Source organism: Oryza brachyantha, chromosome 1 (genome assembly GCF_000231095.2).
Source record: "Oryza brachyantha chromosome 1, ObraRS2, whole genome shotgun sequence".
NCBI classification, from domain to species: domain Eukaryota; kingdom Viridiplantae; phylum Streptophyta; class Magnoliopsida; order Poales; family Poaceae; genus Oryza; species Oryza brachyantha.
In genome coordinates, this window is record NC_023163.2 from 12,192,872 (window position 1) to 12,219,199 (window position 26,328).

General features: G+C 36.8%; 1 protein-coding gene across 4 annotated transcripts; it reads left to right on the forward strand.

Annotated features, from left to right (window-relative positions):
* The first annotated feature begins 1,185 nt into the window (after positions 1-1,185).
* Positions 1,186-24,502, forward strand: LOC102715259 (piezo-type mechanosensitive ion channel homolog). Of its 4 annotated transcripts, XM_015842402.2 has the most exons (22): positions 1,186-1,326; positions 1,429-1,558; positions 3,165-3,245; positions 3,512-3,671; positions 3,817-3,962; positions 4,391-4,547; positions 4,650-4,836; positions 6,375-6,490; positions 7,240-7,324; positions 9,235-9,450; positions 9,533-9,707; positions 10,397-10,525; positions 10,724-10,897; positions 11,937-12,173; positions 12,928-14,472; positions 14,567-17,121; positions 17,236-17,631; positions 19,489-19,647; positions 20,400-20,915; positions 20,999-21,140; positions 22,060-22,204; positions 23,979-24,502. In XM_015842402.2, the coding sequence occupies exons 2-22, from the start codon at positions 1,498-1,500 to the stop codon at positions 24,112-24,114; spliced, it is 7,518 nt and encodes a 2,505-aa protein (XP_015697888.1). In that variant the 5' UTR covers positions 1,186-1,326; positions 1,429-1,497; the 3' UTR covers positions 24,115-24,502. The 4 variants fall into 4 exon arrangements, with proteins under 4 accessions (XP_015697888.1, XP_006645917.1, XP_015697890.1 ...); XM_006645854.3 differs by having other exon boundaries at positions 1,186-1,558; XM_015842404.2 differs by lacking the exons at positions 1,186-1,326; positions 1,429-1,558; positions 3,165-3,245; ... (2 more) ...; positions 4,391-4,547; positions 4,650-4,836 and having other exon boundaries at positions 6,382-6,490; positions 7,245-7,324.
* Positions 24,503-26,328: the final 1,826 nt, after the last annotated feature.

Genomic DNA, 26,328 nt, shown 5'->3' on the forward strand with positions numbered 1-26,328 from the left:
AATATACTCATCCTATTTATCCTTATTCATCCAACCAAACATAAATCTGGATCACCATACCCTAAAAGTATGAATGACCATATCCTAACGCACCCTTGAGAGAGAAAAAGGTACCGAAGGGATGAAAAGGCTATTTCGCGAGCGTGCCTGTGGGGAGAGGGCGCTCCAACACTTCCAAAAATAGTTTTTTTACTCTATGAGTAAAATAATGTATTTTTTATTTTATATGTATAAAGCTTGCATGTATAAAATATATATAAAAATTTATATATTAAGGTTATATCTGTAATACTTGTATCTATGTAAATTTTTATATAGAGAGTATGTATGTATACATATAAGTTTGTATACCTAAAATTAAAAGTTTGAATGCATAAAGTTTATAGTGCGTATATATATACTAGAAAAATATCCGTGTGTTGTACCGTGTCAAGTTAATTTTAATTATGCAAATTAAATCTATACATATTATAAAAATATTATTTCCGTCGTTCGTGGATTCAGAGCACAGTAACCACTCATGGGAACCTTTTAACTTCCATTTTCTACAAATATCCTTATTTTCTCTTTTCCTTTTTTATTTTTTTTCCACTTCTCTTTTTCCTCTTCTACCATTTGTTCTTGTTTTCATCTTTCTTTTCCTTTTCTTGTTTTAGCCTATCTTCTTTTCCCATTTTATCCCCCACACAAACCCTTTTTCTCCCCGGTGCACTTGTGGAACGATGGACTGAAAGCAAAACATCTGCTTAGTTTCTTTTCTAAAAGAAAATTGAAACGGGATCCTTTCACCACTTTTCATGTCCGACTCAGGCAAAATATCTGCTTAGTTTTTTTTTATAAAAAAATTGAAACGGGATCCAACCCTATTGTGATTCATTTTTATTATTAATTATATAGGGATCCTACTACTATTGTAATTTATTTTTATTATTAACTATATTTCTATTACGATTTTTATGTAGGAAAAATAAAGATAAATGATTAAAGGGTGCATGGGATGCGACCGGTTGTTTGCATAGGAAGGTCATTTGTTATTTGGATTAATCGAGAACGGAATCTTTATTAAGTCACGGCTGTGCGAGGGAAACCATTCCTTTTTTTTTTAATAGGTATAGAGAGATAGTAGTATGTATATATACATATGTACGTGTACCTTATACCCAGGACCTAAACCGACCTCAGCGCGCGGCCGCCGATTAGACCCACACCCCCGAAGGGAAGTGTGCAGTGTGCACGACGAAGCTAGTGACGAGGGAGGGAGAGAGAGAGAGAGAGACAGCGACAAGAGAAGAGAAGAGAAGAACCCACCCTAATCCCCAAAAGACAGTGAGATCTCGCTGCCCTGCCCTAAATCCCCAAATCGCTTCCACCCCTACGGGGGACGAACAATCCGGACTCCAATTCGATTCGATTCGTGTCGCACAGCAGATGCCGGCAGAGTCGGACTAGCGGGAGCGAAGCTCGGGGAGGAGGACCCGCAGCCATCGCTCTCTCGCGATGGCGTGGCCGACGGGCGGCTGCGCCGGCCGCTTCCTGCTGCCACTGGTGCTCCTGGCAGGTGCGCTTCGTCCCTCCTTCCAATCCGATCCGAATCCTCTTGGTTGCTGATTGCCTGTGTACTCTTTGTTGCGTTCGGTGCTACCTAGGGTTTAGATTGTGCCTTAAAGATAGTTAGCTATTGCTAGGTTCTGCATCAGTGACGTAAAGATAAATTCATTGAATCGTCAGTCTTATAAATAAAAAAACGAGGCGCTTGAAGATTTCTGATGTTGATGCTGCTATCTGGCGCTTAAAAAAATTTTAAGATGTGAATGATGCATATTTCCCTTAGTGATATAATTGTATTTGCTGAATGCACTTATGTACTGCTTTCTAGAATGATTTGCTTACCCAATTTTACCTTGCAAAATATGAATATTAAAATGTAGTTTGTGATATTGAGGCCGTGTTCGGATGGGGGTATAAGTTAACTTATCTCTAGCACGGAAAATGTAGTAATAGATTAGTACATGATTAATTAATTATTAATTATTAAAAAAAATATAAAATAGATAATATGATTTTTTTAAAACAACATGTACTCCCTCCATTTCAAATTACAATCATTTCTAGCTACAATATTAAAATTAACATGCACAATATCTAGACATCGCTCTGTCTAGGTATGTAGCCAGAAATGCTTATATTTTGGAACGATTATAGTAGTTTGCAAATCCGAGTTTCTTGTCTATACTGTATATTGTATTTTTTGTCAGTACTGAAGCAATGATATATGTTCTTATGTCATTAGGAATTAGTTCTATGCTTGTTTGGAAATCTGAATGGAAGATGTGTGGGCAAATCATAATTATTGTTCAGGCTGTCCATCAGTAAGGATCTTGTGTCATGCGTTTAGTCTTTATGATCTTTCATAGCTTGTCCTGGCCTCACTTAGTGGATGCAAGGAGGACTTGTTTATGTTGGAACAGGCTGAGGCTGTGCTAACAAGTGGTTTGTACAAATGTATCAGAAAGAGTGAGGGAGGGGGATGTCCTAATTGCGAGAATCAAGATATGGTGTTTGATTGTTTCATCTGTTTTGAGCTGAATCTCAAATGGCATTGGAGTGAAATTGTTATATGGCTAGGTCCTAGAACTATTATGCTTCATTGGATGTTATTATTAGTAAAGAGTAAATTATACTGTGAATTCCTTATTTTCTAGATTACCTTATCATCTTGATTCTTATAACTAACTAGATGCTACTACTCTGGTCAGAAAAAAAAAAGCCATTTTGGGTGTCAACAGTATCCCTAATAAGGCAAAGTTTCCACTAATTTCAACTATAATGTATTTTTAATTCCTGACAAATATTGTGATATAAAAATATCTTACGGAAAATCTATGATTTCCATTATAGAATCTAAATATCTAAAGGAAATACAGTTTGCTTAAAACTATGAAAGTTTGCTTGATGCATGTCCAAAACAAGATGTGTTTTTGTTTCCGGAGGAATTTTAACTCAACACAACAAAGCATGAGTAAATAGCAGTCGCATGCTGGTTGCTGGCTGCTGTGGCGATTGAACCTGTCCTCAAATCTCTAAAATTTGAGTAACTTGCTAGGTCTAACACATTTCTTGTGACTCCTTGATCTAATCTAACATTATTCTCTACTGTTTTGCAGCTTCCTTACTTGATTGGAGCTTAAGTTCTCTTGTCAATATGATCTTCTTCTTTGCAATTCGATTTGTAGCTCCAAGGAGAGGTCCGCTTATGCTATTTTTATGCATACATTTATAAGTACCTTCAATGGAAATTTTCTATTAACTCTGTCCTACAAGGGCCAACTTAATTTGAATAGCCCTTCCAGATCTCACTATGATCCCTCTCCTCTTGATTATATCTGTTTGGATTCTGAGTTACAAAATGATTACTGTTGCAATCCTTACATGAGAAAATGATGTACTGTTTTCTATCTACATACAAATTATACAGATCATAAATGGCTAACTTTTTATTGATATTTGGAAGGATTTCGTGCTTGGAGGCTGTACCTACTATATTGGTGTACAATTGTTTATTCAGTACTTGCCATTTTAGCGCAAGTAACATTTCATATAATCTGGTGCATTGAGGGAGAGGAATGGATTGTGGCTCATTCCTGGTGGGCAAAGTTGGTTGGTTTCATGAGGTATTTAAATTCATGTATCGCTGTTGGTCTTATTGATTTTATTTGCATGCATGTTCATGTCTGTGTTCTTATCATTAGTATATCAATTGGTATATGCCTCCTGTATGTACCACTGGATTGCAACTAATCATGTCAGTTTATACAGGAACCAGCCTGGGAAATCACCATCTGTAATCTATTTTCTAGTTGTACAACTATCTGCTACTGTCCTTGCTTTGGTTGAAGTCTTTGGAAGCAGGCTTTATCAAGATTCTTGTTGGCTCAACTTCTCCTTTGGGATTGAGCAATTAGGTCAGTATAGAGTGCACCATGCATAAATTTGGATTATTGACTGTATAAAAAAATAAAAATCAAGATTTATGTTGCCTCCATTGGGTTGAGCAAATCAGTATACAGGGGACCATGCATCAATTTGGTTATGGACTATACTACAGTATATAACAGACTGAAGTAAAATATTTTGAACTATTTTGTGTGATAAATAAGTTTGTATGACTGGGACATTGTTGGTTCTCATGGATATAATTTTAACCCCTGACAACTGGGAAATGATGATTATTTGATTTTGTACTTATTTCTTTCTTCCTCTTGCAATATATCAGTAGATCTAAGATTCTTGTCCTATTATATGTTTGCACTGAAGAACTGTGAAACATTTTTTCAGGACATGTTACTGTGCACTGTCTAATGAATATGCCTTTGCTGTCTATACTGTTCAGGTTATCATCTACGGGCTGCATGCTGTTTCCTACTGCCTGCTGTTCAATTAGTTGTTAGTATTAGTCATCCTTCTTGGATTTCTTTACCATTCTTTGTATTTAGCTGCATCGGTGTAGTGGATTGGTCCTTAACTAGCAACTTTCTTGGTCTTTTCCGGTAAGATCCTTGTTACCCTTTCATCTATGTTGAATAATTGTTTCATATTAGTGATGTGCATTTGGTAATATTTATGAAACTGCATATGTTATCATTCCGAAGATGGTGGAGATTACTTGAGATATATTCGGTGTTCATCATTCTTCTTCTTTATGTCTACCAACTACCGGTGAAGTTTCCATATGTCGTTCTAGCATTTGCTGACTTCATTGGCCTATTCAAAATTTCATCGAACTCAGAATGGCCGGAGGTGTCTTCTGGTATTTCTCTTCTTGTTTATTACTTCATGGTAAGAAGTTAATCATATTTTTGGAGCATGCAAAATGTAATTCATGTTGTTTGCTGTTCATATGGTAAAAGCTGTTATATGCAGGAATGATGCTTAGTAATCCATATGCGGTTGTGCTATTGTTAATGTCAGGAACATTGCAGAATGAATAGTAGTTAGCAAAATACCAGAAATAGCATTTAATTGTTTACAATTACATGACTTTGTAGAGAGTTCCAGAAATTGATCTTCTGCTTTCAATATTTACCTGTAAATATTTAGATATGCTTCAACACAACTTGTTAAATTAGAGTAAATTTCAGAAAGCTACAAGTGTTTTGTCAAAACAGTTTGATGCAACTTTTAGCTGAGCATTTCAGAGAGCTTTATTCCTCACAAAGTTGCAGTTATCTTATAAAATTATTTGCCATTGTTGCAGTTTCTGTGAAATCTATACATATTTGAAAGAAGTTAGTAGCGGTGGCACTGAATCTGCCACCCCACCTACCTACCCGTATTGTAAATTTTACAAATTGCCCCTTGAACTTGTTAACATTAAGAAGCAATGAATTATAAATGGATAAGTCGATATAAAATCAAAATAAGGTGAATATTCCGAAAATTTTTTTTAATACATTTCATGGATATATTTTATCTATTTTTGGAAATAATATAATATGTTATAGCGAAGTGATCGTTTTGACTAATATTGCAGTTTTCTGAAATTTAGTCATAAAATTACTATCTTTCTTCTCAAATGCCATTGTATTTATTAACTCATTAATTTCGAACATCATGCAGAAGATTGTGTATATTTGAATATTTGATTTACAATGGTGCTTTGCCTTGCACTTATATATGTGTTCTTCATCTACACAGACAAGTACTAATCTGCATAATGTAAATAAGAAATGTTACTGTAAGAAATTTTCTGCAACATGACCATTCTTCCTATTAAGTGACTTCACAACTACTCAACTGACTTTTACTGCACTAAATTTTGTTCAAAAGTGTGAAATTGTTTCAACAATTAAATTGTTCAATGACATTTAGAAGAAAATGGACAGTCATTGTGAAATCAAAGGAGTAACAAGGTAACCCTAAAGAGAACCTAGTGATTTACAACGTACAAGGTTGAGCTTAATGCAAGAATGTTAAGCGATTATTTGCCAATCATGTCTTAGAAAAGATAATAAAATTTGCTGTGATGCAATACAGGAGGTTATGCTGATATGAATGTTATGTAACATTTTGAAATCGATTGCGCAGATTGCAGCATTGATAGATTACCTGACTATAGTGCCCAGATCGACCTTTAATATGCCATTTAGAGTTCCCTCAATTAATAGTGGTAGTGCTTGTGTGTTTGGATGGTTTTTATAAACTATTATATTTAATTAGTCAAAAACTCAAAATAAGCATAGATCACAGAATGATATTTTTTAACTTCCAGTTAACAGGCATTAACTGTGAAAATCACTTTGTGTAGTTTTTAGCTTTTTCAGTAGATATAATATAATGTTTTGCTTCTAATGATTGTTCCTTCTCTCCTACCATAGTTGTCATCAGCCAAACAAGACATACTGGATATGGATTCTCTTATGTCTCTAGAAAATGATGGCTTAGCAGAGGAGCTTCTTCCTTCTAGAAATGTATTTTTGGTTCGCCAATCTCGGTATGCAAGTCATTTGTTTATTCCATAATACATTGAACTCCGCTTGCTATAAAGTGAATTAGGAACACTAGTGCAAATATATTAATTCTGGAATTCTGGTAGCACATCTCCCAAGGTCCCTATGCTTCCACGCTCACTTTGGTTCCTCTACATTTAGAAGTGCCTGTTTCTTAATTTAGCTGCTGATAATAGTTATTATCAAACATTAGTGATTTTGATACCTGTCACCTGTGAAAGTTGATGGACATTACTCATTTAACATGATATTCACTGGCATTTTAACAAAATCGTTAGCATTTTTTAATTCTCCACTACTGTAAATGCGGAGTCGTTTTTCTTCTGTCCCCTCCTCCCACCACCTGCACGTCCGTCTGCTCCTTCCCACATTGTGGGCACAGCCACCGTCTCCTTTGAAGAAAACCAGAAGACGAGAATATTTGATCAAGTGCTTTATCCTCAATCCACCATTGTAGCACATCCCAATCATATGGGCCTAAGCCTGTTGCATCTCACGGGCATGTACCAGTGATAATAATGTTGACAACTAGGTTTGACATAATTCACTCATGTTTCTTTGCTACACTGAATGCCTTTTCTTATCTTCGAATGTGAATAATCATGTAATTATCTATTTGCAAAATGCATTTATGGGCTTTCAAATCGTTTATCTACTTCTGTAAATGTTTTTAAATAGACATAATTTCTTTATAACTGGTGTACTTCTTGCTAAATAAATTTCCCTAATTCAGATCAGGCAGAAGGCATGCTAATGTACTACTGAGAGGATCAGTTTTCAGGACTTTTAGTATTAACTTCTTCACTTATGGCTTCCCGGTATTTTTCTCCATGCCCTTTTCGTCTCAACCCTTACCTTTTCCTTTTTTATGACTGCTATTCTTGCAGTACATATTCTTACTGTTCCTGGAGGTCTTACTCCTCCTTATTGCTCTTATTTCTCTTATTACCTGTGCTCTCTAGTCACTGATGTCCAGGAGCCGCATGGTCTTGAACTCTTGATTGCTGGTGCAGTGTTGGTGGAACCATAGCTAGGAATGAAATAGGAGCATGTCAGCATCACATCTATACAATGAAGTAAAAGAACAAATTGTATGCATACAAACAGGAAGAATTATAAGAACAATTGGAAATTCTAGATTATGATCATATAGTCATATTGACTCAGGGAACTGAACCAGGTCAGGTAAAGCTAGCTATTGCATGATGAATTTTCATCTGGCATGTGTCGAACCGTGGGCTAGTCATGAAATAATATCAGTATTGCCCAATGTCAGAATAAAACTGATGCCAAGAGCCTTAAAGTTAGACTAACAATTATTCCAATTTATTACTGTGTTTCAATACAAAACCACATGACACATAAGAATATTGAAAATATTATTCTTTGCCAGTGAAAGAAAAGAACACCCCTATTACCACTGAGAATTTAGTTCACTTCATATTATCCAAAGTGACCTTTTATACTGTCCCCATCTATGTTATTGTTTATTTCCCATGAACTTTTAACATTACTGCCTCTTGAGCCTATCTCCTTTTCCGATGGAGGCGGCAGCCATCTGCACAATGCAGTGAACAGTTCCAAGATCTCTTCAGTGTTTCGTTGGAGCTGATGAAAGCTGCCTTTTGGCAATGGTGGAGCCTTTTCCTCCTTTTCACTGGCTGCCAAATCTCCACTTTGCGCCATAACCTTCTATATTTTATGCTCTATCACAGGCTTTTGTTGGGGTAATTTGGTGATGTTGTCATATTTTTTATTACAAAAAAAGGTGAAAAAAAAGTGAAAAGGACTAATGGATCAGAGTGGTAAAAACTTAATGTATAGTAATATCTTATGCTCTATCACAAACTTTTGTTGGGGTAATTTGGTGATGTTGTCATTTTTTATTACAAAAAAAATGTGAAAAGGACTAATGGATCACAGAGTGGTAAAAAACTTGATGTCTAGTAGTATATAACTGGTGTTACAGAACCAAACTATCCTAGAAATATTGATAGAGATTGTCATGACGTATACAGAGAAAGTGACAATGGAGTATGTGCTTGGAATTAACGCTTGTATAGCAGCACATTCGTAATAGCCAGACTAACACTGCTAAAAAGTCGTAATCAAATGCTCTTATACTCATTACACAGGGAGAAAATCATACTCAAGTGTTGTAAGGCACCTTACTCTCTGGTTATGAAAGACAAAAAGCAGATGATAATATAATTGGATACATATGTGTTATATTTCTTATATTCCAAACCATGGGTGTGCTTTTGAACCTTTGGCTACCTCACTGCTTCTGGGGACAAACAAAAAAAGAAAAAAATGAAAAGAGAAGAAACAAAGAATGCCAGAAATGATAAACCACCATAAAACAATGTCTGTAAATTGGCAAGATGCTATGGTGCACTTTGCATATCTTTTATTTTTCTGTGGAAATTTAAAATTATGAAGATTGTATTTTGATTTACCAATGAAATTATGATCAGATAAAAATGTTATCAATTTCACCGATTGTTTTATATATTTTCAGGCCATAATGTATTATTGTAACCTGGTCACCTGGAAAGATTAAAATAAAATCTGCTTGCTGAACACCAAAATGTGTAAAATTGACCAAACGGGATTATCAGAATCCACTGCAATGCCAAACACAGCCAAAATAATAGCCTATTGTTTTCAAATGGAAAAATACAAGCCTTTTTCTGATCTAATAAAAATGTTTTATTGTCTATTTCAGGTTTTGCTGCTTGCCCTTTCCCTTTGGAGTTTCAATTTTACCAGTATCTGTGCATTTGGTCTTCTAGCTTATGTTGGATACATTTTATATGCTTTTCCTTCCTTATTTGAAATGCACCGGTTGAATGGGTCACTCCTAGTTTTCATTCTTCTGTGGGCAGCCAGCACATATATCTTCAATGTGGCGTTCACATTCTTCAATAAAAGATTTCAAAAGGTTTCACACTTACCTACCCATGTCCATTGGAAATTATTGTAAGTATCAAAATTTATAAAGATTTATTAGATAAATATTGCAGGATATGATGATTTGGGAGACCATTGGGCTCTGGCACTATTCTATTCCTGGATTATTTCTTCTTGCACAGTTCTGCCTTGGTGTCTTTGTAGCATTGTGTAATCTTGTAAACAATTCTGTTTTTCTTTACACTACGGAGGGGGGAGCATCATCTAGCGATGATCACCTCATTGATGGTAAGTACATCATTAATGTATGTTTTTAATTGTCATTTTCATTCATTCTCTTTTTGTAAGTTGTGTAAAAAAATGCTATGTTTGAGCATCTATCTATGGCAGTATCAACTGTAAACTCATATAGTTACACTATTTAAAACTTCATTAGTCAATAGTTACTTGTTGAGTGGTTTATTCCAAGAAATTGAATATAAGATGCTTGAAGTTCATTCTTGTACCATTATAACATCATTACCGGTGTGTTTTTTATTCCATTGCATGCTATGTGTTATGAAATATTTGGAGGGCCTATCTATAAGAATCTCACTTACCTTAAAACTTCTATCCCTCAAAACATGCTTTGCCTTCAGTAGCACATGCTGCTGTATAGCATCCTTATGAAGTTATCATAATTATGGGCTTGGACGTGAGCTACTCAGCTGAACCCCTTGAGATGGAGCTTGCACTGCATCCAATAATATTTGAATCCTTCCTTAGACCATGAAATGCTGATTTTTGGAATCACATCAACTATACTCCCATGCATGATTTTGAATAACAATTTGGTTGGAAATTTCAAATTATGAAACTAGCTCTGATATGAATCAGGCATACAAATCGCCAGCCCAACTGTTTTAATACTGAAAACAATTCTTTATCGTATGACAAGATTGACACATCCTAATTGCATTGGGACCTCTTCTTTGCAGAGAAGGAAGATACAATGGTTTTGATTGTAGCAACTCTAGCATGGGGTCTACGCAAGCTTTCACGTGCAATTACTTTGATGCTACTGTTTCTCCTTGTGGTGAAACCTGGATTTATTCATGCTGTTTATAGTATGGTGAAACATTCCTCTCAGCTTTATTTGTTTTTTGATGGTGGCTATTGTTATATATTGTCCCTTTTTTTGGGGAAATAGTTTTGACTTTTGACCCATTGATCTGTGTAGTTTATTGATAAAATTCTCTATAAAAATACGTTATTTATGAATCTGTGCACACTGAATCTAACTAGAATTCCTTTTTTTTTTTCAGTGTGTTTTTTCCTGGTGTTTCTGTTGAATCATTCAATCAAAAAGGGACTGCGCCAGATCTTAGTGCTATTCTGTGAGGTTCATTTTTCAGTGTTGTACATTCTTCAACTTGATCTTGTCTCCAATGCTTTGGAGCGTAGTGGTTCTTTAACAATGGAGGTACTCTCGCAGTTAGGTGCGCACTCTTATTTTGTGTGATCATGTATTTTATGTACTGTGATTCATCGCCTATTAATCAAAGCTCTCATCTATGCTTATCTGGAGATGCAACATTTTTGCGTGTTATGACCAAGGGATACGTGTTGAATGGTAGAGGAAGAGAGATGTATTGCTTAACTTGGTTGATTGTAGTGAGTCTCGGGGGACTTGTATATATATAGTTACATGGATAGAGATAAGGAAGGTACAAGAGATAAGGAATCCATGTGTACTCAAGCTAGAGCCAGCTGGAATTTTTCCAAGTAGATGAGATTATTAGATATCACTTGGCATGATTGGTTGTTATCTCGAATTTAGTTCTACTTAGATTCAACTATCTTGTGGGACACTCTATATAAGGGCTGCCAATGGATTGGATGGACCAAATCAAACATGAATTATCTGTAGCCTATCCATTCTCTCATCATCCTCCCTGCACTGCATGCCACTCCCGTGCGTGCATCTGCTTACATTTCACCATGGTAACTTGGCTAGCAAGTCCCTCCTAGGGCTATGGTACCCGCAGGTATTCCCAGTTCGCCACAATTACTCCATACAGTTGCTATACTGTGATGTGTGAACGATGGCCCGCAGAACAAATGGGTATCAGTGGATAACATATGTGCAGATTTGTCATGTTATCTAACTAACAGATGCACTCGCCTATTGAATACTGTTGTTGTTTAGGCTTATTTTGGTGTAATAAGGCATTGATAGGGGTGGGCACGGACTGACCCGTAGGTAGTACTTTGTCGACCTTAGTTCAACAAAACAAACTAGATTTAGTTCATTTTGTTGAACTAGTATCGACCTAGTAGTACCTTTGGGTTGGCCTGCACCCATCCCCAGGCATTGCAATTTTTGCTTAGTTGACTTTCTACTTTATTGTTTGTTCTGTTTATTATTTCCTGTTGTTGACATACACATTGACTATTTATTTTGTAGAGTTAAACTAAAGCACCTATGCACTATACATCTTTTCATACTATTTCTAAAGAAATTTGGTTCCCTGACAGGCCTTTCAAATAATTCTACGACAAAGGATTTCATGGAAATTGGTTCAATTGTGTGCTTCTGTGCTGTGCATAGTCATGGTTTTAAAATGCTTTTTGCGCTCTCTGCCGTTCTTCGACATACACCTTGTCCTCCTGTTGGGTTCACTATCTTAAAGGCTGGTCTGAACAAGTCAGTTCTGCTATCAGTGTATAACACGCAAAATTCGCGGAATGGTCAAGCTGATCGCAGTACACATGGTATGTTTTTGCCATCACAGATTTTTTTGGTAGGATATTTGTGTATATTTCTGAACTCTAAAAAGTTTAATCGACAAAGATGTAATTTCACAAATATCATTCTGCCATTATTACAAAATCTGGTGGTGAGATAGCTTTATTGAAGAATCTAGAAAAATGTCTTCGAGGGGTGTTCATGTTCTTTTAAACAACTTTATGGTCTGTACTATGTACTTCTACTGGTCATAGACACATCTCATATAGATACACCCTATCAAACGGTTTGAACTTTTAAGTATGGATCTCTTTAAATATTTAGATTGGATAGATAAAGATCATGTGCAGATTTCTGCTCAAAAGTTCTGTATTGATATTGTATTTTAATAATTTATTATGTTTATACTCCCTCCGATTTTTTTAATTGACGCAATTGACATTTGGATTTATGTTTGACCCTTCGTCTTATTCAAAATTTTTGTTCAAATATGCAAACTTGTAAATCCTACTTAAAGTTACTTTAGTAATAAATCAAATCATAACAAAATAATCAATAATTATATAATTTTGTTGAATAAGACGAAAGGTCAAACCTAGATCCAAAAGTCAACGGCGTTAATTAAAAAAACTGGAAGGAGTAATACTTACGGTAAGAATTAGTGCTGAAAAGTTACATATTGGATATTTTGATGTCCAAACTAACAAGTAAGGGAGTAACATGTACGATTGATTGATTTTCTGTCTTACTGGCATGTCATTTCCATTCGTTCTTTTGCAGAGAAAAAGATAGCATCATATCTCAGTAAAATCGGCCAGAAGTTTCTTTGGGTGTATCGTTCATATGGAACTTATGTTGCTTTCCTCACAATTCTTTTGACTCTCTACTTGGTGACTCCTAATTATATATCTTTTGGTTACCTTTTCTTCCTTCTGGTTTGGATAATTGGAAGGCAACTTGTGGAGAAGACAAAGAGACGGCTTTGGTTTCCACTAAAAGTATATGCCACTGTGGTTTTTATCTTTACATACTGCCTTAGTGTGTCACCCCTGTTTGCAGAGTTGGTATCCAAATTTGTTAAATTATATCCTGATCTGGGGTTTGATTCTGAGGCCTCGTTGTTGAAGAATGTTTGGCAATCATTGGCTGTTCTAGTAGTGATGCAACTTTATAGCTATGAAAGGCGACAGAACAGTGACAAGAACTTTGGTGTATCTGATGCTTCTGAATCTGGGCTTCTGGGGTTCCTAAGGAGGTTGCTAATTTGGCACAGTGAAAAGATTTTATCAGCTGCTGTGTTCTATGCTTGTCTGTCATCAATTTGTTTATCTGGCCTTATTTATCTTTTAGGTCTTATTATGTTCTCCATTTTACCTAAAGTTTCTCGAATTCCTTCCAAGGTTTACCTTGTGTACACTGGTTTACTTGCTACATCTGAATACCTGTTTCAAATGTTATGTGAACCTGCTCAAATGTGTCCTGGTCAGCTGTTTCATGACTGGTCTGTGTTTCTTGGTTTGAAGCATTATGATTCTGGATTTTGGGGTGTCGAATATGGTCTTAGAGCAAAAGTTTTGGTAATTGTGGCTTGCACCATTCAGTATAATGTTTTCCATTGGTTAGATTTGATGCAAACATCTCTTATACATGAGGGTAATTGGGAAGAACCTTGCCAACTCTTTATCTCTGGTGATACATCTTCGAGCGCTAGGGGCGAGAACGAAGAAAATCATTCATCAAATAAGTTTAGTTTATTGTTTTCAAAAGTTCAAGGTCTAATTGGTAGTAGCTCAAGTTTATCTCAGAGTTCAGGGAACACTTATCAGACATCAGAACCTGTCCAGAATGAGACAAGTGGCTCAGATGAGGGCAAAAGATATTCATTTGCAAAGATTTGGGGAATGCCAAAAGAAAGCCACAAGTGGGATAAGAGAAGGATTATTGCACTGAAAAGAGAAAGATTTGAAACTCAAAAGACAACCTTTAAGTGCTACATGAGATTCTGGATGGAAAATCTCTTTAAATTGCGAGGTCTTGAAATTAACATGATTGTGTTACTATTGGCTAGCTTTACATTGCTGAATGTTATATCAATTTTCTACATCACATGCCTTGTTGTATGTATTCTTATGAACAGAGATCTTATCCAGAAACTCTGGCCTCTTTTTGTTTTTCTCTTTGCTTCTGTCCTAGTCCTCGAGTACTTTGCTCTTTGGAAAGAAGGAATACCCTGGTTACAAGGTACCAATGACATTGAAGTCCATTGTCGTGAATGCTGGAAAAATTCAAGGATTTTCTTTGAATATTGCTCAAAATGTTGGCTGGGTATGTCCTTGTTCCTTCATAACTAACTTATCCCAGTCAAATGTTTGTATTTTTATTGTGCTTATCTGTAACACTAGCATATTATATGATGCAGGGCTAATAGCTGATGATCCTCGAATGCTCATTAGCTACTATGTCGTGTTCATCTTTTCCTCTTTTAAGCTACGGTCCGATCGTTTGTCTGGTTTTTCAGACTCAGATACTTATCATCAAATGATGTCACAGAGGAAAAACGCGTTAGTCTGGAGGGATCTCTCATTGGAAACAAAAAGTTTCTGGACTTTCCTTGATTATATTAGGCTTTATGCTTATTGCCACTTATTGGACATAGTTTTGGCATTAATTGCTATTACTGGTACATTGGAGTATGATGTTCTGCACCTTGGATATCTCGGATTTGCTTTGGTTTTCTTCAGAATGAGGCTTGAAATATTGAAGAAAAAGAATAGAATATTCAAGTATCTGCGGATGTATAATTTTGCGCTTATTGTTTTGTCACTTGCTTACCAATCTCCTTATTTTGGGCAGTTTAGCTCTGGCAAGTGTGATCAAATTGACTACATTTATGAAATTATTGGATTTTACAAGTATGATTATGGTTTTAAGATAACATCACGATCAGCTTTTGTTGAGATAGTTATCTTCCTATTGGTGTCAATTCAATCATACATCTTTAGTTCTGGTGAATTCGATTATGTTTCAAGATACCTAGAGGCTGAACAAATTGGTGCAATGGTCCATGAGCAGGAGAAGAAAGCTTTAAAGAAAACGGAACAGCTCCAGCATCTTCGAAGGTCTGAGGAGCGGAAACGTGAGCGCAACATGCAAGTGGAAAGGATGAAATCTGAGATGTATAATTTACAAAGTCAGCTTAATCGAATGAATTCCTTCACCCCAATCAACAATGCATCCCACAGTGAAGGGTTACGTCGAAGAAGGAATACTAAGTTGTATACCGATAATGACACCCTGTTGGAAGTTAGTGCGATTGGATCACCGACAAAGGAAAATAAGACTGGTAACACAGACTCATTCCATTCCTTTGAGTTCTCCGTAGAAGATGCACAGAAGAACTTGACAGATTCAATGTTCCGGACTCCATATGATACTCCTAGATCACCAATCATGGGGACAAGTGATGAATTAAAGCTGACTGATAATGCTAGAAACTCATTAGGTGAAAGATCTGAGATCACTGAGCTTGGAGAGAACGAGGGCAAAGTGAATCCTAATTTACTAAAACCACTGAATGTAAGAGGGGGAGTTAAGGAAAACCCACTAAAATCTGCCGTGCAATTAATTGGTGATGGTGTCTCCCAAGTTCAGTCATTTGGAAACCAGGCAGTTACAAATATTGTAAGCTTCTTGAACATTGATCCAGAAGAACAATGCTCCAGTGAGCATCCTACAGAAGGTGACATTTATGATATGGTTGAAAGTCAGAGGGAAACACATGATGGCCAATTGTTAAGAACACATTCTGTTACCTCTGGAACTGGCACAAAATCATCTGCAAACATGCCAATTGGTGTAATTTTTCGGTATATATGGTATCAGATGCGAAGTAATTATGATTATGTTTGCTATTGCTGTTTCATTCTGGTTTTCTTGTGGAATTTTAGCTTGCTATCCATGGTTTACCTTGGAGCTCTCTTCTTGTATGCTCTTTGTGTGAACTATGGGCCAAGTTACCTGTTTTGGGTCGTTGTTCTGATCTACACTGAGCTGAACATTCTCTCACAGTATATATATCAGATTGTCATTCAGCATTGTGGTTTGAACATACATGTACCCCTTCTCCAGAGATTAGGTTTCCCTGATGATAAAATAAAGGCATCATTTGTTGTCAGCATATTGCCTCTCTTTCTTGTTTATATATCTACACTCTTGCAGAGCTCTATCACTGCTAAAGATGGTGAATGGGTTCCTGTAACGGAATTCAGCTTTCTCAGTGCAAGAAATAGTGTAGAAGAGACACATTGTATGCCTTACTACAATTGGAGAGATAGACTGAAAAATATTCACTTGCCTGTAATGAATCTCATAAAGATGATTGGGACAGGCATATCTAGATACTGGATGTCATTAACACAAGGGGCGGAATCTCCTCCATATTTTGTGCAAGTTACAATGGAAGTAAACCATTGGCCAGAAGATGGAATTCAACCAGAGAGAATAGAATCAGCTATAAACAGGGTGCTTGCTATAGCTCATGAAGAAAGATGTCAGTCCAACTCGCCTTCATCTTGCCATTCTTGTAGTCGGGTTCGGATTCAAAGTATTGAGCGAAGCAAAGAAAACTCTAGTATGGCTCTTGCTGTACTAGAAGTTGTCTATGCTGCTCCCTTGGACTGCCAATTAGCAGGATGGTACAAATCACTCACTCCAGCAGCTAATGTAGAGAAGGAGATTCATGAATCACAAAAGGCAGGTCTTTTTGAAGATGTAAATTTTCCTTATCCAGTACTCTCTGTGATTGGTGGTGGTAAAAGAGAGATTGATCTTTATGCATATTATTTTGGTGCCGATTTGGCAGTTTTCTTTCTTGTTGCCATGTTCTATCAATCTGTTCTTAAAAACAAAAGTGAATTTTTGGAAGTTTACCAGCTGGAGGATCAGTTCCCCAAAGAGTTTGTTTTCATCCTAATGGTGAGCTCCCCATTCCGTTGAATTTGTTATGCTTAACATACAGGCTAATTATTTGTTTTTCTAATATATGCTATATATAAACTGTTGGTGACTATTCTATCAATTATTCTGCAGGTTCTCTTTTTCTTGATTGTGGTTGATCGCATTATATATCTGTGGTCATTTGCCACAGGAAAAGTCATTTTCTATCTTTTCAACCTAGTGCTTTTCACATACTCTGTTACTGAATATGCTTGGGGAATGGAGCTAGTACACAGAAGTGTTGGAGGACTTGTTCTACGTGCTATCTACCTTACAAAATCAATTTCCTTGGCACTTCAGGCATTACAGATTAGATATGGTATTCCCAACAAGAGTAATTTATATCGACAGTTTTTGACTAGCAAAGTTACACAAGTAAATTATTTCGGTTTCCGGCTTTACCGTGCTCTGCCATTCTTGTATGAGCTGCGGTGTGTGCTTGATTGGTCATGTACAACTACATCACTAACAATGTACGATTGGCTTAAGGTACACATCTATACTTGATCTTTTCAAACTATCATCGTAGTTGTCTCATAATATTGTCATACAGCCATATAAGTCTGCACGTTAAAATTTAAGTTGAAAGCCTAAATCCATTTTGTTCTGTAAGTAAATCACATTTAATGAGTTTGGTATGGTTCTAGTATAAGATTGAATATCATTAACACGAACCTTTTGTTACCCCATGCATTTTCTGGTAGCTGTGCAATGGATCATTGTAAACTGAACGTGTCATTAAGATATGTCATCACTTTCCAGATTTGGCTGTCTCAATACAACAGTTTTTTGGGTTCTAGTGAAATACCCATCCGTTGGAACTTGCAATGGATTTTGAAAGAATGAAAATGTTCAATTTACCACTTCAACTCTTCAAACAGGATGAATGATCTGCATAACCCAATCGGAGGTGGTATCAGTCCTATGTGGCACAAATGTGGGGAATGGCCCCACTCTGGGGTGTTTGTAAATCTAACAGTTCAGAACTAAACATGAATCAATGAAAAATAGTATTAAGGGCCACATGCCATAGTGTAAAAAACAGGACCGGACTGGTGGTTGAACCGGAAAAACCTGGAACTGGCATCCTCAGTGGCTCGGTTCCGCTCAAAGACTGCCCCCGCAATTGACCTGGTTTGACCCGGTAAAGTAACCGGTGAACTGGCCGGTTTTTTAGAATCAGACCGGTTTTTTAGAATCTGACTAGTTTTTTAATGTCTTATGGCGGTACTGCATTATGAATTTATGAGGTTACCATGCTATAATTATTTTTTGATGCTGTAGCCACATAATAATATATATTGGTTTATTTATACATATTTTACTAATTTTTGATGGTTGTATATAAAAATAATATAAATTAGATATAATACTAATAAATAAAAACCAGATGTTCGACCGGTGAACCGGTGAACCGACAGCCGAAGCGGGTCAACCTCCGGTCTGGTTTTTTTGTACTATGTCACATGCAAGAATATGTTTCTTCTCGTAAGATACCAGGTACTCAAGTGGTGGTTTAGGTGACAGATCCATCACCACCCATTACCTTTAGTGTGGACATTTATCAGTGGTGTGGCAATATTTCAGCGTTCCGATTTAAATGTCCATTCTGTTTTGGAGCATTACTCTTTGAGTTTGTATACATCCATTATAAGTACCTTGTTTTGTACATAGACTTCATGCATAGTGCATCTATATTTCCATAAGCAGTATGTCGTATCTGCATTTTTTTTATGCATGTTCGCTAATACCTATGTTGGATGTCCAATAGAAGCAATTATTCTCTTAAATAAACCTACTGATTGAGGGCCTGTTTGTTTTGAAGGAAAACCACAGGAAATGTCTATTCCTTTGGAATAAACACTGTTCATGCATTCGTTTCACAGTATTCAAAGGAAAAATTCTTATAGGAATCCTGTACCAATCCTCCAAAATGCACTAATTCCATAGGAATAAGAACATCCGCTGCATCCTCTTTATTTAGCTCATTGAAGGAAAAATTCCTATGTTTCAATCCTTTGTTTTGCATATGGATTCCTACAATATCTGTATGTTTTTCATATTCCGATGGTTTCAAAATCCTGTGAACCGAAGAAGCTCTGACAATTCTTTTTAGAAACATGTGAAATACAAAATTTCGACACTATTTATGCATCACATCCTCGCAAATGAAAGGAAAAAATAATAACCACATGCATAGTGCATCTATATTTTCTTTGAGTTGATTGTTTCATTAAATTATTTATATTTATGTTCCTTATTGTTACCTACTTACCATGTACTTTTTACACTTGTATCTTGTTTGTAAGGCAAACTTTCATGTCTGATTGCCTTTTCCCTTTGCAGTTGGAGGATATATATGCAAGCTTGTTCCTTGTGAAATGTGATGCAATTTTAAACAGGGCAAATCACCAACAAGGGGAGAAGCAAACAAAAATGACAAAATTCTGCAGTGGAATTTGCCTATTCTTTGTACTTATCTGTGTTATCTGGGCACCTATGTTGGTAGGTGAATGCCATCTTTATTTTATATTTGCACTAGTTTGTTCTGGTGTCCCACTTGTTTGCATGTGCAACTGTTCTGGTTAATTTCGGTCACACAAAACCACATTTACTTCCTCACTGTCAGCATCAGGGAGCCTAATCATCTTTTAATTATCATGGATGTGATGCTGAGGCTCTTGCTTCTTTTACCAATTACTAGTTGCTACCACTATATTTGTAGAAATGAAGTCAACTTTTCTTCTTACTGTCATATTTTATTCCTGTGGAATACAATAATTCATGGAGGAATACCTGCAGGTTACGGCTACTAAATTATGACCCTCCACGTGTCACTGTCTAGATTTTAGATTGGTCTGTCATGGTCTAATCTCTACAAACTGGATTGGATAGTCAGGACAAGCTGGAACTCGTTGGCCAGCTGCCATTAGTTAATTTAGTTTGGTTTGTTACTTATCTTTCTACCAAGGACCCTTACCATTCAAATTAAGTTCCCGTTCAGCTACTTTTTTTCTGCTGTAGTTATCAATTATGAAATTATATTGACAGAAACTTTTTCTGCTTACATAAAACCTAACATGCATCCATTGTGCAACAGTATGGACATTTGTGGTAGATTTTTTTAATCATGGCATCATCTGTGTTTCCCTTTCTCTTAGGACAAATATTTAACCTTTCTCATTTCCATATTTGTTAGCAGACCCCACCTGTTTAGCTTTTGCAAGATCTAAAAGCCAGTTATTTTTCAATTTCAGATATACAGTAGTGGTAATCCAACAAATATTGCCAACCCTATTATTGATGTAAGTGTTAAGATTGATATAAAGGCTCTTGGTGGTAGGTTAACCTTTTTTAAAACCACTGCCTGTGAAAAGATACCATGGAAATACATGAGGGCCTATGATGATGTTGATCCTCTAGATTACTTGGGAGCATATAATGTTGAGGACATTCAGCTTATCTGTTGCCAACCGGATGCATCGACAATGTGGTTGATACCAGCTCCAGTGCAAAGCAGATTTATTCAATCCCTTGAGGAGACAGAAATGTTTTTTGGAAAGATGGAACTTATTTTGAATTGGGATTTTCTCAGAGCTAGACCAAAAGGGAAAGAACTAGTGAAATATGAGTCCCCTGTTGATCATAGTCCAAGTGTAGATGATGTTAAACAAGTACTAAATGGAACTAGAAATAGCTTCAGGATAACTGATGCTTACCCTAGATACTTTCGGGTTACTGGATCAGGTGAAGTGCGACGACTAGAAGCATCGGTACGCCATATGCGCATAGCCTTTTTCTTCTGTTGGATTTGCTGAGCAGACACTATTTTAATTTTATCTGGTTTCAACTACAGATAGATTCAGTAAGTGGTGAATTGCTCTTGAATAATGGTACCCCTCCTTGGTGGTCATTCTATGATACAAATCCATCCGATCGCGCTGGTTGTCAAGGGCTTAATGGCCCCATGGCCATTGTTGTATCTGAGGAAACACCTCGTATGTTATACAGTACCTTTGTCTCAAATTCTATGATTCCCTGCAAATCTATCATGTTCTTAAATAGTTTATTGAAGAATTATAATTAAAAAATTATATTTTACAGCTCTAAACTTCCATCAAAGTCCAAAAACAACACTGAGATTTAGATCCCAACAATAATCAACACTGAACTATGATAACCACTCACTTTTCAACCTTGGATCAGATTTGGATTTTGGAGTTGTTTTGGGTGACATGGCACTACTGTGGAAATGTATGCATGGCTGAAATGATATTGTAATTTTAAAATTAGTAAGGAGCTTTAGAAATGTGGAAAAACATTCTCATTTATAGTAGACTTTAAGATCAGAGTTGTTTTTCTGACTTGCATTTAAGTTCTGGGTTGTGATAAAGAATTCTCACCATTTATATTCATATATATGTTTGCAGCTGCCTCTAGTCCAGAAAATGTAAACGTGTAACGAATTCTTATTCTATGAACTGTCATCACTGCCTTGGGAATATTTTTGATACCCCTGAAATGAGCCTTGTTTCGTCATTTCATTGCACTGCATTGTATGAGAAGTCTGGTTTAGTCACAACTTTCAACTGAGATACATTCTGGCAAGTTTTTATCTTTTGGTGTAACTGATAAGATATACAGTTACACTGAAGGAATCATTGGATGATTTAAATATTTTGTGGCAATCAATAGTTTGGCACCTTCATGTTTGATTAATTTACAGTACAGATGGATTGTCAGTAGACAACTAGTTCTGTGGTAGTTAAAGCTATTGGATTTTCTCCCTCATTTAAGTATATGTTTTTCTTTCATTATTTTTATGATAAAAGCAGTGTTTGTACTTTTAGCTTTGGCACTTCCCTGCTAACAAGTAATATATATATATATATATATAATTTGTTTGTTGCTTTTCAGAGGGTATTATTGGTGAAACACTGAGCAAATTCAGCATTTGGAGTTTGTACATTACTTTTGTGTTAGCTGTTGCAAGATTTATTAGACTACAATGCTCAGACCTGAGGATGAGGATACCTTACGAGAATCTTCCATCTTGTGACAGGTATGTCCTCGTGATAATTGTACTAAAATATGTTTTAGAAAATTGACAAAGGCTATGAGAAGGTCGAGAGTTGGACAGTAATTTTATTATTTTGGTGTGTATTGTGCTATCGTTTTCCATGGATAGTTGTAATGAACACTAAGGGCTGCTTAGAAGCTTGGTAATTATTACCCCTCTAGGATTATTACACCTGTAATTTTTAGATCACCAAGAAAACCATTTCTGAACAGTCAGATTATTTTTGCCTTATGAATATCGTTTTTGTGAAGTCTGGATTTCTTTCCTTTGTCAAAAATGATCTACATGCTGTAGCATTGCACAAGAACTAAGGTTAAAAATCGATCCATCCAGTGGAGGCCACGAATACATCAGATTAACTTCACAGTTTAAAGAACCCTTCACACAACTTCAGCTGGAAAACTACATATAGTTGTGCTCTTGTAACTATTTTACATTCTGCATTAAATCTAATTTGCAATAAGCAAAGAGATGGAACAAGTGAATATAAAACATCCTAAAACCAAAAAACAATGCATCAAATGTAACAATAAGCAAAGAGATGCTGCTGCTGTTACATGATGTTTGCCACAGTCATGTGACATTCAAACATGCTTGCTTGTTGCTTTGTGATGCTCACAGCAACCTGGCACTGTACTAGTGCCCGGTGCCTGCCCTAAGCTGCTGTGCACTGGCCTACTGTTCTGTTGTTTCCAACCGCTGGTTTCCTCCTACAGTTCTTCATGTCCTCAGCTTACTAGTAGGAATACATGAATTGGATGTTGATCCTATACAAGCTCAGTTTGGATAGGGATCCTAGTAGGATCATGTCCGTAGTCATCACTGGTGCTGGCCACAGTGACCAGAATGTATCACATGACTGGTGCTGGCCACGATAACCGATGGTCGCAGATCATCACTGGGGGATTGGACGGAATTGACCTGAGAGGTGGCTGAACAAGCAGGGCTAGTGGGAAAGAGAGCTTAACACGATGGTGGGGTGGAGTCGAGTGCGGCAGCAGTTGGGGGGAGCAGCAGCCATATGGGGAGCAGTGCTGTGGCATCGGGGGCAGTGGAGTTTTGGTATCAAACTGCATGATCAGTGAGAACAAAATGAAAAGGGGGAGTGAGATATCAAATAAATATTGTTGTGGGATCACTTGGAAATTCAGTTTGAAACACTGTTAGATCTTTGAAGAATCTAAGACAAGTTTCAATAATAACTTATTTATTTTGCTTTGGGGTCTAAGTTGTAGATTTGCATATTTTTATTTTCTACATATTGTTTATTTGACTACAAAGTAAATTTGGAATTTTACAAAGAAGGGGTATCACTGCACGTGTTTAATTTGTTCCTGCATGATTTTTATCTGCTAGTAATCTTCTTTTAACAGCCTTATCAGGGACCTTGACATTATTTGTAAAATGTAAACTTCGTAAAGAAAACGATCAGGAATCTTGGAACTTACTATAGGATCCAGTTTCGCTATTAATATTTACGAGCACAGTAATTCGAAGAAAGGCTTCAGAAACTAGGTATCAAGTATGGATGTATAATTTAGTGGTCTATTTTTTTGGCTGGCACTTGTAAAGATTTTGGAAAACCAATTCAAATTCGCTACCATTGAATCTGGCTAACAGGCCACATCGAAGTCCTAGTATTATCTTAATGTTTTGAAAACTGTAAATGGTTACATAGAATAAAGAAATTAGTCGCTAAGCCTTTTTCTCCATGTTTATTCTCTTTGCGGTAATGAATGATGTCTGTCTTCTATAGGTTACTTGACATCTGCGAAGGCATTTATGCGGCACGAGCAGAGGGTGAGTTAGAAGTGGAAGAAGTTCTTTATTGGACATTGGTAAATATATACAGGTCACCTCATATGCTGCTTGAGTATACCAAGCCAGACTAGTATGCCACCAATTTTTCTAATGCCGCAGCATTACAATTCTCTTCCAAGAATTTAGATGAAGAGACTAATTTGATAGGTCTATACTTCCAAGTGGGGACACCAGTTTGGGTCGTCGGTCCGTCCTTTTACTTTTTTCTTTATAGGTTTCGTGCTTCCTGGAACAAGATAGTGCAAAATAGGCCTTGTATTTATCTTGGCCTCTTCTTTCACTTGTTTCCTCTGCTAACACATGTACATAAGATTGATGACGAGTTCTTAAAAATGTATATACATCAAAGATGCCTGCAGGTCCACCAAACATGTGGAATATGCTTCTTTTGATTGTTGATACATTTAAATGTTCATATTTATTGCAGAATATTTAGGGCCTATTTGGGTAGGTGAAGATTCAAAGCAGTTGGGTTGGTGAGTATCCAATTTTCAAAGCAGTTGGGTTGGTGAGTATCCAATTAATAGAAGATATGGTAAAGCTACTAGTTCATTTTTCCTAGATTCTGTAGCCATCGAGTCTCATAATTTAGTTGAGAATCTTAGTAATTTGAGGAGGCTAAAAGAGCCCAAGATATGAAAACATATTTTTGAAGGAAAAAAAATTGAGAGCCACCAAAATTTCAAGAAGCGACTTGAGTGGTAAACTGAGTTTATTTCAATGCACTCAGCCAAATTATAATTGTAGAGAGAAGGATGTTGAAAATATGTGGCCGTACTAGTCATAAGTAACAAAATTTATCTGCCAACCAATTCGTTGGGGTTTTTGTAATTGCATCTAATTCCCAGTGCTATGGATTTTAGTCGTTTGTCTACCCTACTACCAGTGAGTTCCTTCTATTTGTCTGTGCACAGTTGGGGCAATGAATACATCTATGCTCCTCTCGAGAGGTAGAGATGGCCCCTCGGTTGCAGCAATGGAGGCATGTGTCCTCGGTTGAAGGGGTGGAGATGAGCCTCTTGGACCAGCCCCTGGTCATGGCGACGAAGATGGCCCTGGTTGTGGTGGTCGAGACGAGCCTCGGTCTAGAGTCAGCGGTGGAGGCATGCTTCCCTGTTATGGCAGAGACAAGCTGTGATCACCACCTCCTCCACCCTTCAACCCAAAAGGGGTCGTGGTGGAGACAAGCCTTCCACTTGCGACAGTGAAAGGGATCCCTGAGGCGGATGGAGTATCCAACATGTTTATAGGATTTAGCAACGAATTGCTAAGAAATCTAGTACAAGCAATTAAAAATAGTACAATGGGCCACTGAAATAGTAAAAAAATATTTTTAGCGGATTCTTGGTAAAATTATCAATCCACTGCAATTTGAATGGGCTTAAACGGACTTTGGATTAATTAGTTATGATTTTTAGAAGTTATAATGTTCTTTTGCTTAACCTTAAAAAACAAGTTAACTTTTTTAACGATAAGCAAAAGGAAACCGGAAAACAACTAGAAAAACAGAACTTACCAAACGGGAGGCTGATTAACTACTCACACACGAAACACAGAATTCGCACGACGAACTCATTAACTGGAGTATTGGAGAGCACGGGCTGAAACACAATTCTGCACGACATGACAGAAACATGCACAGATCAGGGATTCATACGATGAATTGGTACTGAAACACGGGTCATAAACGCATGGCCAGAAACAACAACAGGGTTAGATATAAGAAAAAGGTAGGATTATTGACTTATTAACGACGGGATTTATCGACCCATTAAACTAAAATTTAACAACTCGCTAAAAAGGAAAAATTAACGACCCATTAACTGCTTTAACGCACGATCAACTTACGCGTACGGAATGAAGAATTCACACTGTAGATTGAAGATCAGTTAAACGACTCGCTAAAAACCTCAGTGGCAAATGATCTAATAGATTAGATCAGTTTCACGTGGCTACGATCCAGGTGAAACAATGACACGGCAGCGGCAAAACAGTGGGCAGCGAGCAGTGGCAAAACACATGTGGAAATGAGGTTATACACGGGAGCGGCTGGGGCTCGGCCGGGGCGGCTGGCACGCGAGTGAGGGCTTCGCACAGGCACAGGTGAGGCTTGGGAGGTAGTGGCCTGGTGGGGGGCTGGGTCTCCTTAATTTATAGAGGATTATAGATAGAATTAGATTATGAGTCCATCCGCTATACAAAAGGAAAGGATGAGAGTCCAAAGAGGTAAATTAGATAGGGTCCATACAAGTCTAGGACTCATACGGAATTTGGATTAGGTGGGA

What these genes read in the sequence shown, in the direction of transcription:
- LOC102715259 (XM_006645854.3), top strand. Translation starts at nt 1,498, where the DNA reads ATGGCGTGGCCGACGGGCGGCTGCGCCGGCCGCTTCCTGCTGCCACTG. An exon ending in TTCTTGTTTATTACTTCATG is followed by an intron (nt 4,837 to 6,374) that starts GTAAGAAGTTAA and finishes CTCCTACCATAG; the next exon opens with TTGTCATCAGCCAAACAAGA. An exon ending in TTTTTGGTTCGCCAATCTCG is followed by an intron (nt 6,491 to 7,239) that starts GTATGCAAGTCA and finishes TCCCTAATTCAG; the next exon opens with ATCAGGCAGAAGGCATGCTA.